This window comes from Salvelinus alpinus, chromosome 28 (assembly GCF_045679555.1).
Source record: "Salvelinus alpinus chromosome 28, SLU_Salpinus.1, whole genome shotgun sequence".
NCBI classification, from domain to species: domain Eukaryota; kingdom Metazoa; phylum Chordata; class Actinopteri; order Salmoniformes; family Salmonidae; genus Salvelinus; species Salvelinus alpinus.
In genome coordinates, this window is record NC_092113.1 from 3,852,820 (window position 1) to 3,865,380 (window position 12,561).

Sequence of the window (12,561 nt, forward strand, 5' to 3'; positions counted from 1 at the left end):
CGTTAGGGCATCTACTTTGTGCATGACACAAGCCATTTTTCCAACAAGTGTTTACAGACAGATTATTTCACATATAATTCACAGTATCACAATTCCAGTGGGTCAGAAGTTAAAATACACTAAGTTGACTCTGCCTTTAAACAGCTTGGAAAATTCCAGAAAATGATGTCATAAGCTTCTGATAGGCTTCTGATAAGCTTCTGATAGACACCATTTGAGTCAATTGGAGGTGTACCTGTGGATGTATTTCAAGGCCTACCTTCAAACTCAGTGACTCTTTGCTTGACATCATGGGAAAATCAAAAGAAGTCAGCCAAGGCCTCAGAAAAAGAACTGTAGACCTCCACAAGTCTGGTTCATCCTTGGAGGAATTTCCAAACGGCTGAAGGTACCACGTTCAGCTGTACAAACAATAGTACACAAGTATAAACACCATGGGACCACGCAGTCATTATACCGCTCAGGAAGGAGATGCGTTCTGTCTCCTAGAGATGAACGTACTTTGGTGCGAAAAGTGCAAATCAATCCCAGAATTACAGCAAAGGACAAAATGGATACGATTACATATGGGATACGATTACATATGCATCCCTATTTATGCGTGGGAATACTTGGGAACAGACTTCCTAAATAAAAATCCAGTTGAGCTGATTTTCTGGTGATTTTACAGTATTTTATGTACAACAACAACAACAAAAAATCCTTAAAAAATGAGTATTATTTTGTTATTATTGTTTTTGTCAGAAAACTTGAGGGCCAAATAAAATCACCCATGGACTGAATTTGGCCCGTGGGCCACCTATTGGGGAACCCTGCAATAGACTAACAGGGGCAGAGGTTTGCGGTGTCTATTTGTTTACAGTAGAGCCAAACCCATTACGCTGTAGTGAAGGCCATAGTGTAGCGGATGTCATCCACTGTCTGCAGCCCTAAGATGGAAACACCCCATGCTGCTGCTGCTCTCTCCACTGTGACTCTGATGTGCTTTGGCTTAGGCCATACAAAAATATCTTTTTTATTGCCACACACCAGATAGGCGCAGTGAAATGTGTTGTTTTACAGGGTCAACCATAGTAGTACAGCGCCCCTGGAGGAAATTAGTGTTAAGTGCCTTGCTCAAGGACACATCGACAAATTCTTCAACTTGTCGGCTTGATGAGCTGAAGTGGTGGGCTTTATAACTCCTTTCATAGTGAGCTGGGAAAATTTAGTCGGGGGGAGGAGAATAGAGGAGAAGAGATGAGAAGAGAAGAGAGGAGAATAGAGGAGAAGAGGGGAGAGGAGCAGGTGTTGGCAGCACTGAGATCGTTCCTGATATCTCTCCTGTCAGGCTCCAGTCAGTTACAGTAGTATAATGTATGTATTGTGGACACACTCAGTTTAACCTTTTAAGGATGACTCACGACCGTGGCATTATGAAAGCCCCCATTCACATGGCAGGCCTATAGCACAGGTGTGGAATGGATGGGGTGGCTGTACTGGTGGGGGGGGGGTATGAGGGTAAGTGGATTATACCAACAAGTTCTCAAAGTTTCACTTTGAAGTTCTACGTATTATGGATGAACAAATGAACAAATATTCGCAGAGTACGACCCTGCCTCACGCAGGAAGCGGCGCAGGTCCTAATCCAGGCACTTGTCATCTCCCGTCTGGATTACTGCAACTCGCTGTTGGCTGGGCTCCCTGCCTGTGCCATTAAACCCCTACAACTCATCCAGAACGCCGCAGCCCGTCTGGTGTTCAACTTTCCCAAGTTCTCTCACGTCACCCCGCTCCTCCGCTCTCTCCACTGGCTTCCAGTTGAAGCTCGCATCCGCTACAAGACCATGGTGCTTGCCTACGGAGCTGTGAGGGGAACGGCACCTCCGTACCTTCAGGCTCTGATCAGGCCCTACACCCAAACAAGGGCACTGCGTTCATCCACCTCTGGCCTGCTCGCCTCCCTACCTCTGAGGAAGTACAGTTCCCGCTCAGCCCAGTCAAAACTGTTCGCTGCTCTGGCACCCCAATGGTGGAACAAACTCCCTCACGACGCCAGGTCAGCGGAGTCAATCACCACCTTCCGGAGACACCTGAAACCCCACCTCTTTAAGGAATACCTAGGATAGGATAAAGTAATCCTTCTAACCCCCCCCCCTTAAAAGAGTTAGATGCACTATTGTAAAGTGGTTGTTCCACTGGATATCATAAGGTGAATGCACCAATTTGTAAGTCGCTCTGGATAAGAGCGTCTGCTAAATGACTTAAATGTTAAATGTAAATGTAATGAACGTCTATTTTTGACACATTCTTTCCGAGGGGTTAAGGTTAGGGCTATGGTTTGGGGAAAGCTTAAAACAAAAATAATGAAAGAAAAACTCAACCCAAAAACGATCTTTTGGTATTTGTTTCATGAGCATTGATGATATAGCCCCAAAATGGTTTGTACGTCAGCCATCAAGTTTGCAAAATATATCACTTTCAAAACACAGAAATACAGCCAAAAGATTGTTTTTGGGTGGAATTGTCCTTTAAAGACAACTTGCTATTTCAAGTATTTTCTTGCTAGAGGGTTGTGTGCCGTGGTTCAGCGGTCATAGCAGCGCACTTTGTTCTGAGAAGTGTGCTTTGACGCCGAGCATCATGAGTTTGCGCCAGTGCTGGGCAATATATATATATTTTTGGGGTGAGCGCCGAGGAAGGCATATAGGCATTCTCAGGACCTTTTCAAATCGAAGTCTATTTCTAGTGAACAGCCTGGATTACACACACACACACACACACACACACACACACACACACACACACACACACACACACACACACACACACACACACACACACACACACACACACACACACACACACACACACACACACACACACACACACACACACACACACACACACACACACACACACACACACATTATACACTATGGCCTATGGAAGAGCCAGGACAATAGGAGCCTAGAAGCCAGCAGGCCCAGTAATGAGAGAGAGAGAGAGAGAGAGAGAGAGAGAGAGAGAGAGAGAGAGAGAGAGAGAGAGAGAGAGAGAGAGAGAGAGAGAGAGAGAGAGAGAGAGAGAGAGAGAGAGAGCTGTCCCACATTCAACAGTAATTAGATCCATGTCTTTACCCTGCACTCACTTGCCCAGTCAGACAGTGCTGCCTTTGTACAACACACACACACACACACACACACACACACACACACACACACACACACACACACACACACACACACACACACACACACACACACACACACACACACACACACACACACACACACACACACAAACACTGTTTCTGTGTTACGTGTTCGATATGAATAACAGAGACAAAGTGATCAAGAGGTACAGTAGTGAGGGTAGATAGAGTGTGGGTAGATAGAGTGAGGGTAGATAGGGAGAATTACCATAACAGTAAAAAGAAGAATCAGAGATAAAGAGATTAAAAGAGTAGGAGACAGGAGAGAGTGAATAGAATCCAAACACTCATCAATGGGCAATGTGTTCTCCTCAGTGGATCAGCTTTGCTCACTCACATCCATAGCAGCTGGTACAGCACAAGGACAATGGCATCTGACATCTCAGTGTATGAAACTGGTGTGTGTGTGTTTCGCTCTATGCGCGTGTGTGTGTGTGTGTGTGTGTGTGTGTGTGTGTGTGTGTGTGTGTGTGTGTGTGTGTGTGTGTGTGTGTGTGTGTGTGTGTGTGTGTGTGTGTGTGTGTGTGTGTGTGTGTGTGTGTGTGTGTGCGTGCGTGCGTGGACTGGAGGCCTTGGCAGAGATGTGTCCTTGGCAGTACAGCCAAAGCTGCTCAGAGTTCAGAGGTGGTCTGTCTGAGAGAGCTGTTGAGTGGGGAGCAGGGTAATGGGTTGCTAGAAAGGGTTGCTTGGTGGGCTTAGGTCATCAGGCCCTGTCCTGATCACAACTGAAAGGAGGAGGGGAGGAGAGGGATGGGAGGGAGGAAGGAGGTAAGGGAAGAGTAAATTAGATCATACTGGAGTTCTCTGTGATCCAACTGAGACACAAGTGACTTCCTATCGACTCAGAGACACACAGGGATGGAAAACACATGCACTGGTCATGTGGCAGACACATTTTCCAAGGTGACTTTGACAACATTGACAGAGAGACATAATATTCAGAACATGTAGGCCCCATGCAAAATGAAAGATATAACCCTAAAGTTGCTAGCCCCATGTGGGGGTGGGAGAAGAGGGGGAGGCAAAGCCTGGAGATGATGACAGACAAGGCAGTGACCCCTGGGACATGCTGCTGGGACATGAGAGGTCAGGGTCAGGGGTATAGCTTCCGAGAGGAGTGGAGTGAAGAGGAGTGAAGATGGGGAGATCCTCATACTTATACCTTGAGTGTGTGTGTCTGCGCGTACAGTTGAAATTCAACAAAAACGTTTGGTATCCACACCTTGTTATTGGATTTTCAACATTGCACAACAAATTATATTTTTGTAAACTTAAGTTTACAATTTTAATTGAGAAAATAAAGACAAATGGCATGGACAAAATGATTGGCACCCATTGGTTGCACAGCCTTTTGCCAAGATTACTAGCCTATTCAACCTCTCTTTCGTATCGTCTGAGATCCCCAAAGATTGGAAAGCTGCCGCAGTCATCCCTCTCTTCAAAGGGTCCAAACTGTTATCGACCTATATCCATCCTTCCCTGCCTTTCTAAAATCTTCGAAAGCCAAGTTAATAAACAGATCACCATTTCGAATCCCATCGTACCTTCTCCGCTATGCAATCTGTTTTCCGAGCTGGTTATGGGTGCACCTCAAGGTCCTAAACGATATCATAACCGCCATCGATTAACAGTAATGCACAGTAATGTGCAGCCGTCTTCATCGACCTGGCCAAGGCTTTCGACTCTTTCGACTCTAACCTTGGCTTCTCAAAAGACCTCCTCGCCTGGTTCACCAACTACTTCTCAGATTGAGTTCAGTGTGTCAAATCGGAGGGCCTGTTGTCCGCATCTCTGGCAGTCTCTATGGTGGTGGCACAGGGCTCAATTCTCGGGCCGACTCTCTTCTCTGTATACATCAATGATGTCGCTCTTTCTGCTGGTGATTCTCTGATCCACCTCTACGCAGACGACACCATTCTGTACACATCTGGCCCTTCTTTGGACACTGTGCTAACTAACCTCCAAACGAGTTTCAATGCCACACAACACTCCTTCCGTGGCCTCCAACTGCTTTTAAATGCTAGTAAAACTAAGTCCATGCTCTTCAACCGATTGCTGCCCGCACCCTCCCGCCCGACTAGCATCACTACTCTGGACGGTTCTGACCTAGAATATGTGGACAACTACAAATACCTGGGTGTCTGGTTAGACTGTAAACTCTCCTTCCAGATTCACATTAAGCATCTCCAATCCAAAATTAAATCTAGAATTGGCTTCCTATTTCGCAACACAGCCTCCTACACTCATGCCGCCAAACATACCGTCGTAAAACTGACTATCCTACCGATCCTTGACTTCGGCGATGTCATTTACAAAATAGCCTCCAACACTCTACTCAGCAAACTGGATGTAGTCTATCACAGTGCCATCCGTTTTATCACCAAAGCCCCATAAACTACCCACCACTGCGACCTGTATGCTCCCGTTGGCTGGCCCTCGCTACATATCCGTCGCCAAACCCACTGGCTACAGGTCATCTAAAAGTCTGCTAGGTAGATCCCCGCCTTTTCTCAGCTCACTGGTCACCATAGCAACACCCACCCTTATCACGCGCTCCAGTAGGTATATTTCACTGGTCACCACCAAAGCCAACACTTTCTTTGGCCGCCTTTCCTTCCAGTTCTCTGCTGCCAATGACTGGAACGAATTGCAAAAATCTCTGAAGCTGGAGTCTTATATCTCCCTCTCTAACTTTAAGCATCAGCTGTCTGAGCAGCTTACCGATCACTGTACCTGTACACAGCCAATCCATTCTGTAAATAGCACACCCGACTACCTCATCCCCATATTATTACTTACCCTCTTGCTCTTTTGCACCCCAGTATCTCTATTTGCACATCATCATCTGCACATCATCACTCCAGTATTAATGCTAAATTGTAATTATTTTCGCCCCTAGGGCCTATTTATTGCCTACCTCCCTCCTCTTCTACATTTGCACACACTGTACATAGATTTTTTTTATTTTTCTTTTCTTTTGTGTTATTGACTGTACGTTTGTTTATGTGTAACTCTGTGTTGTTGTTTTTATCGCACTGCTTTGCTTAATCTTGGCCAGGTCGCAGTTGTAAATGAGAACTTGTTCTCAACTGGCCTACCTGGTTGAATAAAGGTGAAATATATTTTTTTAAAGATAACTGCCAACAAATGAGGTGGGGTAGCTTTGCGGCCTCTAGTACTAGGAGCCTTGAATGTGCTCAAGGCATCATGAAATCTTCAGATTATCAGGTGTTTTGTAGTCCAATGTTTAACCCAGTGTCTAAAAACTGGGTCTCCATTGAAGGTTGTGGGTCTTCTCAGCAGGACAACGACCCCAAACACACATCCAAAATCACCAAGGAATGGCTAAGAAGAGATGCTGGACTGTTCGGGTGTGGCCAGCGAAGAGTCCAGATCTGAAACGCCCAGAATCTATGGCGAGCTCTGAAAACAGAAGTTGGTGGAGGGCATCCCTTAAATATTGAGGAATTAGAGCAGTTTGCTGCTGAAAAGTGGGCCAAATTGCCAGTAGAAAGGTGCAGCAAGCTCATTGATGGCTACAATAAGCATTTGTCTGCAGCTATCTTTGCCAAAGGTTGTGTAACCAAGTACTAGCTGCCAATACATTTGTCCATGCCATTTGTCTTTATTTTCTAATTGAAAAGTGTAAACGTAAGTTTACAAAAACGTATTTGGTTGTGCAAAGTTTCAATCCGATAAAAAGATGTGGTTACCTAACTTTTCATTTTTTACATTTCAACTTATTTGAGAAGAAAGGGGGAATTATTTAAGAAAATGTGCAAGGGTGCCAATATATTTGGCCACAGCTGTATGTGTGCATGTGTGGTGTGAGTGTGTACTCCACCTCATGTGATCCAGATGAGAGGAGGAGAGGAGGAGAGGAGGGATGTGTCTCTGAGGTTCGGAGAGGAAGAGAGAGAAAAGAGTGTTGTAAAGCTGTCAGAACCACGTGCATCTCTCAATCACAGGGCTGTCGCACCAGCACCACATGCGTCTCTCAATCACAAGGCTATAGCACCAGCACCACATGTAGCTCTCTAGCAGTGTAGCCCATGTGCTACATGAAGGAGACATCCATTCAGAGAACCACATGGAGAACATGGATGGATGTGTCTGTCTCACTACATCATCCAAGGTTGTATAAGGGTGAGTATGTCAGGACTCAAGACTGTGATAGACAGTCTGTCCATCTGTCTGTCTGTCTGTTCTACCTTCTGCCAGACTCGTTATAGTGTGTGTGCGTTTGTGTTTGCGGTGTTCTTGTTTGTCTCAACCTGTGTGTGTGTGTTTGTGTGTTCCAGTGGAACGCGATACCGAGTTCCTACCCGTCTGGCGGCACCACCGAGAGTTCCGTTTCGACCTATCACGTATTCCCGAGGGGGAGGCGGTCACCACTGCAGAGTTCCGCATCTATAAGGGCTTCATCCACGAACGCTTTGACAATGAAACCTTCCGCATCAGTGTCTACCAGGTGCTGGAGGAACACATTGACAGGTGAGGGTGTGTATGTGTGTGGGGGGGGGTGGTTTTAGTATCCTTGTGGAGACCAGAAGTCCTCACAAGTATAGTAAAATAAGGAAAATTCGGTCCCCACAAGGAAAAATACTATTTTAGGCTTAGGGTTTAGGTTTAGGGTTAGGGGATAGGTTTAGTTGTAGGTTTAGGGATAGGGGTTTGGGGTTAAGGTTAGGGTTAGGGTTAACATTAGGGTTAGGGTTAGATAAAGGGTTAAGGTTATGGGTTAGGGAAAATATAATTTATAGTAAAACAAACATGTGTGTCTGAACCAGAGCTCTATGACACACTGTCCCCTCTGTCAGTAGAATAACCCTGGTCTGGGAGGAATGAATGGATACATGAAGAAGAAAGGATATAATATCAGAGAGGAAAAGAGGAGAGAAAGAGAAAAACATCCCACATTAGAACAGTGGTAGTTAGTTGGACAAGGATGAGGGAGTAGGAGACACGGAAATGATTTTCACTTATGTGTGCTTCTCTCTCTCTATCTATCTCTTTCTATGCCTCTCTTGCTCTCTCTCACTCTCTATGCCTCTCTCTCCGCCTCTCTCTCTGCCTCTCTCTCTCAATTCAATTCAATTTATTGGCATGGGAAACATATGTTAACATTGCCGAAGCAAGTGAAGTAGCTAATAAACAAAAGTGAAATAAACAATAGAAATGAACAGTAAACATGACACTCACAGAATTTCCAAAAGAATGAAAACATTTCAAATGTCATATTATGTCTATATACAGTGTTGTGACGATGTGCAAATAATTAAAGTACAAAAGGGAAAATAAATAAACATAAATATGGTTTCTATTTACAATGGTGTTTGTTCTTCACAGGTTGCCCTTTCCTTGTGGCAACAGGTCACAAATCTTGCTGCTGTGATGGCACACTGTGGTATTTCAACCAATAGATATGGAAGAGTATCAAAATTGGGTTTGTTTTCAAATTCTTTGTGGATCTGTGTAATCTGAGGGAAATATGTGTCTCTAATATGGTCATACCTTTGGCAGGAGGTTAGGAAGTGCAGCTCAGTTTCCACCTCATTTTGTTGGCAGTGTGCACATAGCCTGTCTTCTCTTGAGAGCCAGGTCTGCCTACGGTGGCCTTTCTCAATAGCAAGGCTATGCTCATTGAGTCTGTACATAGTCAAAGCTTTCCTTAAGTTTGGGTCAGTCACAGTGGTCAGGTATTCTGCCACTGTGTACTCTCTGTTTAGGGCCAAATAGCATTCTAGTTTGCTCAGTTTTTTTGTTAATTCTTTCCAATATGTCAAGTAATTATATTTTAGTTTTCTCATGATTTGGTTTGGTCTAATTGTGTTGCTGTCCCGGGGCTCTGTGAGGTCTGTTTGTGTTTGTGAACGGAGTCCCAGGACCAGCTTGCTTAGGGGACTTCTCCAGGTTCATCTCTCTGTAGGTGATGGCTTTGTTATGGACGTTTCGGGATTCGCTTCCTTTTAGGTGGTTGTGGAATTTAACGTCTCTTTTCCTGATTTTGATAATTAGTGGGTATCGGCCTAATTCTGCTCTGCATGCATTATTTGGTGTTTTACGTTGTAAACAGGGGATATTTTTGCAGAATTCTGCATGCAGTCTCAATTTGGTGTTTGTCCCTTTTTGTGAATTTTTGGTTGGTGAGCGGACCCCAGACAACCATAAAGGGCAATGGGTTCTATAATTGATTCAAGTATTTTTAGACAGATCCTAATTGATACATCAAATTTAATGTTCCTTTTGATGGCATAGAAGGCCTTTCATGCCTTGTCTCTCAGCTTGTTCGCAGCTTTGTGGAAGTTACCTGTGGTGCTGATGTTTAGGCCGAGGTATGTAATAGTTTTTTGTGTGCTCTAGTGCTGTGGTTCCCAAACTTTCTATAGTCCCATACCCCTTCAAACATTCAGCCTTCAGCTACGTACCCCCTTTAGCACCAGTGTCAGCGCACTCTCAAATCTTGTTTTTTGGCATCAATGTAAGCCTGCCACACACACACACACACTATACGATGCATTTATTAAACATAAGAATGAGTGTGAGTTTTTGTCACAACCCGGCTCGTGGGAAGTGACAGAGAGCTCTTATAGGACCAGGGCACAAATAATAATATAATAATAATCAATTATTTTGCTCTTTATTTAACCATCTTACATATAAAACCTTATTTGTTCATCAAAAATGGTGAATAACTCACCACAGGTTAATGGGAAAGGTGTGCTTGAAAGGATGCACATAACTCTGCAATGTTGGGTTGTATTGGAGGGAGTCTCAGTCTTAAATAATTTTCCACACACAGTCTGTGCCTGTATTTAGTTTTCATGCTAGTGAGGGCTGAGAATCCACTCTCACATATGTACGTGGTTGCAAAGGGTGTCCGTGTCTTAACAGCGCGATTTGCCAGGGCAGGATACTCTGAGCGCAGCCCTATCCATAAATCTGGCAGTGGCTTCTGATTGAATTCAATTTTCACAGAACTGCTTGTTGCAATTTGATGAGGCTCTCCTGTTCAGATATTGGTAAGTGGACTGGAGGCAGGGCATCAAAGGGATAACGAATCCAGTTGTTTGTGTTGTGGGTTTCGGGAAAGTACCTACATAATTGCGCACCCAACTCACTCAGGTGCTTTGCTATATCACATTTGACATTGTCCGTAAACTAGAGTTAATTTGCACACAAAATATCATACAATGATGGAAAGAACTGTGTGTTGTCCTTGTTAATGCAGACAGAGAAGAGCTCCAAAAACCTCTTAAGGATCGGACCCTTTTTTTTCAAATTACCCTAAAATGACATACCCAAATCTAACTGCCTGTAGCTCAGGAACTGAAGCAAGGATATGCATATTCTTGATACCATTTGAAAGGAAACACTTTGAAGTTTGTGGAAATGTGAAATGAATGTAGGAAAATATAACACATTAGATCTGTTAAAAGATAATACAAAGAGAAAATAATTCTTTTATTTCTTCTTTTTTTCCCACCATCTTTGAAATGCAAGAGAAAAAGGCCATTATCTGACTTAGGACTCTAGTTGCAATTTAGATTTTGGCCACTAGATGGCAGCAGTGTATGTGCAAATTGTTAGACTGATCCAATGAGCCATTGAATTTCTGTTCAAAATGTTGTATCAAGTCTGCCAAAATGTGCCTAATTGGTTAATATACACATTTTCAAGTACAAACCTGTTCAATCTCTTCAAATAATAGCATAGTATGTTTTCACTGTAATAGCTACTGTAAATTGGACAGTGCAGTTAGATTAACCAGAATTTAAGCTTTCTGCCCATATAAGATATGTCTTTGTCCTGGGAAATGTTCTTGTTACTTACAACGGCATGCTAATCACATTAGCGCACGTTAGCTCAACCGTCCTGAGGGTGGGACACCGATCTTGTAGATCCTTAAGAGGTTTTAATCATAGCCTTCATTTTGTCCCGCACATTGAATATAGTTGTGGAAAGTCCCTGCAATCCTAGATTCAGATCATTCAGGCGAGAAAAAACATCACCCAGATAGGCCAGTCGTATGAGAAACTTGTCATCATGCAAGTGGTCAGACAAGTGAAAATGATGGTCAGTAAAGAAACTTTAAGCTCGTCTCTCAATTTAAAAAAACGTGTCAATACTTTGACCCTTGATAACCAGCGCACTTCTGTATGTTGTAAAAGCGTTACATGGTCGCTGCCCATATCATTGCGTAGTGCAGAAAATACACAACAGTTCAGGGGCCTTGCTTTAACAAAGTTAACCATTTTCACTGTAGTGTCCAAAACGTCTTTCAAGCTGTCAGGCATTCCCTTGGCAGCAAAATCCTCTCAGTGGATGCTGCAGTGTACCCAAGTGGCATCGGGAGTAACTGCTTGCATGCGCGTTACCACTCATCTCTGTCTCCCTGTCATGGCTTTTGCACCATCAGTACAGATACCAACACATCTTGACCACCAAAGTCCATTTGATGTCACAAAGCTGTCCAGTACTTTAAAAATATCCTCTCCTGTTTTCCTGGTTTCCAATGAATTGCAGAAGAGGATGTCTTCCTTAATTGACCCCCTATAAACGTAATGGACATATACCAGGAGCTGTGCCAGTCCCACCACGTCTGTTGACTCATCCAGCTGTAATACATTGAATTCACTTGCTTGTATGCGAAGCAGTAATTGTTTCAAAACATCTCCTGCCATGTCACTGATGTGCTGTGAAACAGGGTTGTGTGATGAAGGCGTTTGTCACGCCAATGCCCGCTCTCCCTCTCTGGCGCTCGAGGGTGCCAGGCTGCTCTTCATTACGCACACCTGTTACCATCATTACGCACAGCAGCGCTCATTGGACCCGCCTGGACTCCTTCATGTTGTTGATTGCCCGTCTATAATTGTCTGCTCCCCCATTTGTTCCCTGTGTCAGCATTGATGGCGTTATTTCGTCCCCTGTCCAGACGCTGTTCCTGTCCTGCTTCATTTCTGTTGTTTAATAAATGTTCTCTCTGTACCTGCTTCCTGCCTCCAGCGTCGATCCTTACAGCATTGTCTGTATAGTTTTTTTGGCCTTTTCCCCCAGCATTGTCGCAGCCATATCCACGGCAGCAGGTATAATTAAGTCCTCCACAATAGTATGGGGCTTGCCTGTCCTAGCAACTCGGTAGCGCACCATGTAAGATGCTTTTAGCCCCTTCTTATTAATGGAATTTGTTGCTTTTATACATGTCTTACTACTCGAAAGTCGTCTTAATTCTCACTCCAAAAACTCCAGCGGCTTATTTTTCAAATTGTCATGTTTTGTTTCTAAATATCTGCGCAAGAGTGAAGGTTTCATTGAGTTGTGAGACAGAACTTTTGCACATATAACACACTGTGGCTGAGGGAAGACAC

General features: G+C 44.0%; 1 protein-coding gene across 1 annotated transcript in view; it reads left to right on the plus strand.

The window, feature by feature from the left end:
* Positions 1 to 12,561, plus strand: part of LOC139556967 (bone morphogenetic protein 7-like) — a 44,720-nt gene that overhangs the window by 24,442 nt on the left and 7,717 nt on the right. The window contains exon 2 of the mRNA XM_071371176.1: positions 7,495 to 7,687. Coding sequence (XP_071227277.1) covers positions 7,495 to 7,687 — 193 coding nt within the window. The remainder of the gene's footprint in view (positions 1 to 7,494; positions 7,688 to 12,561) is intronic.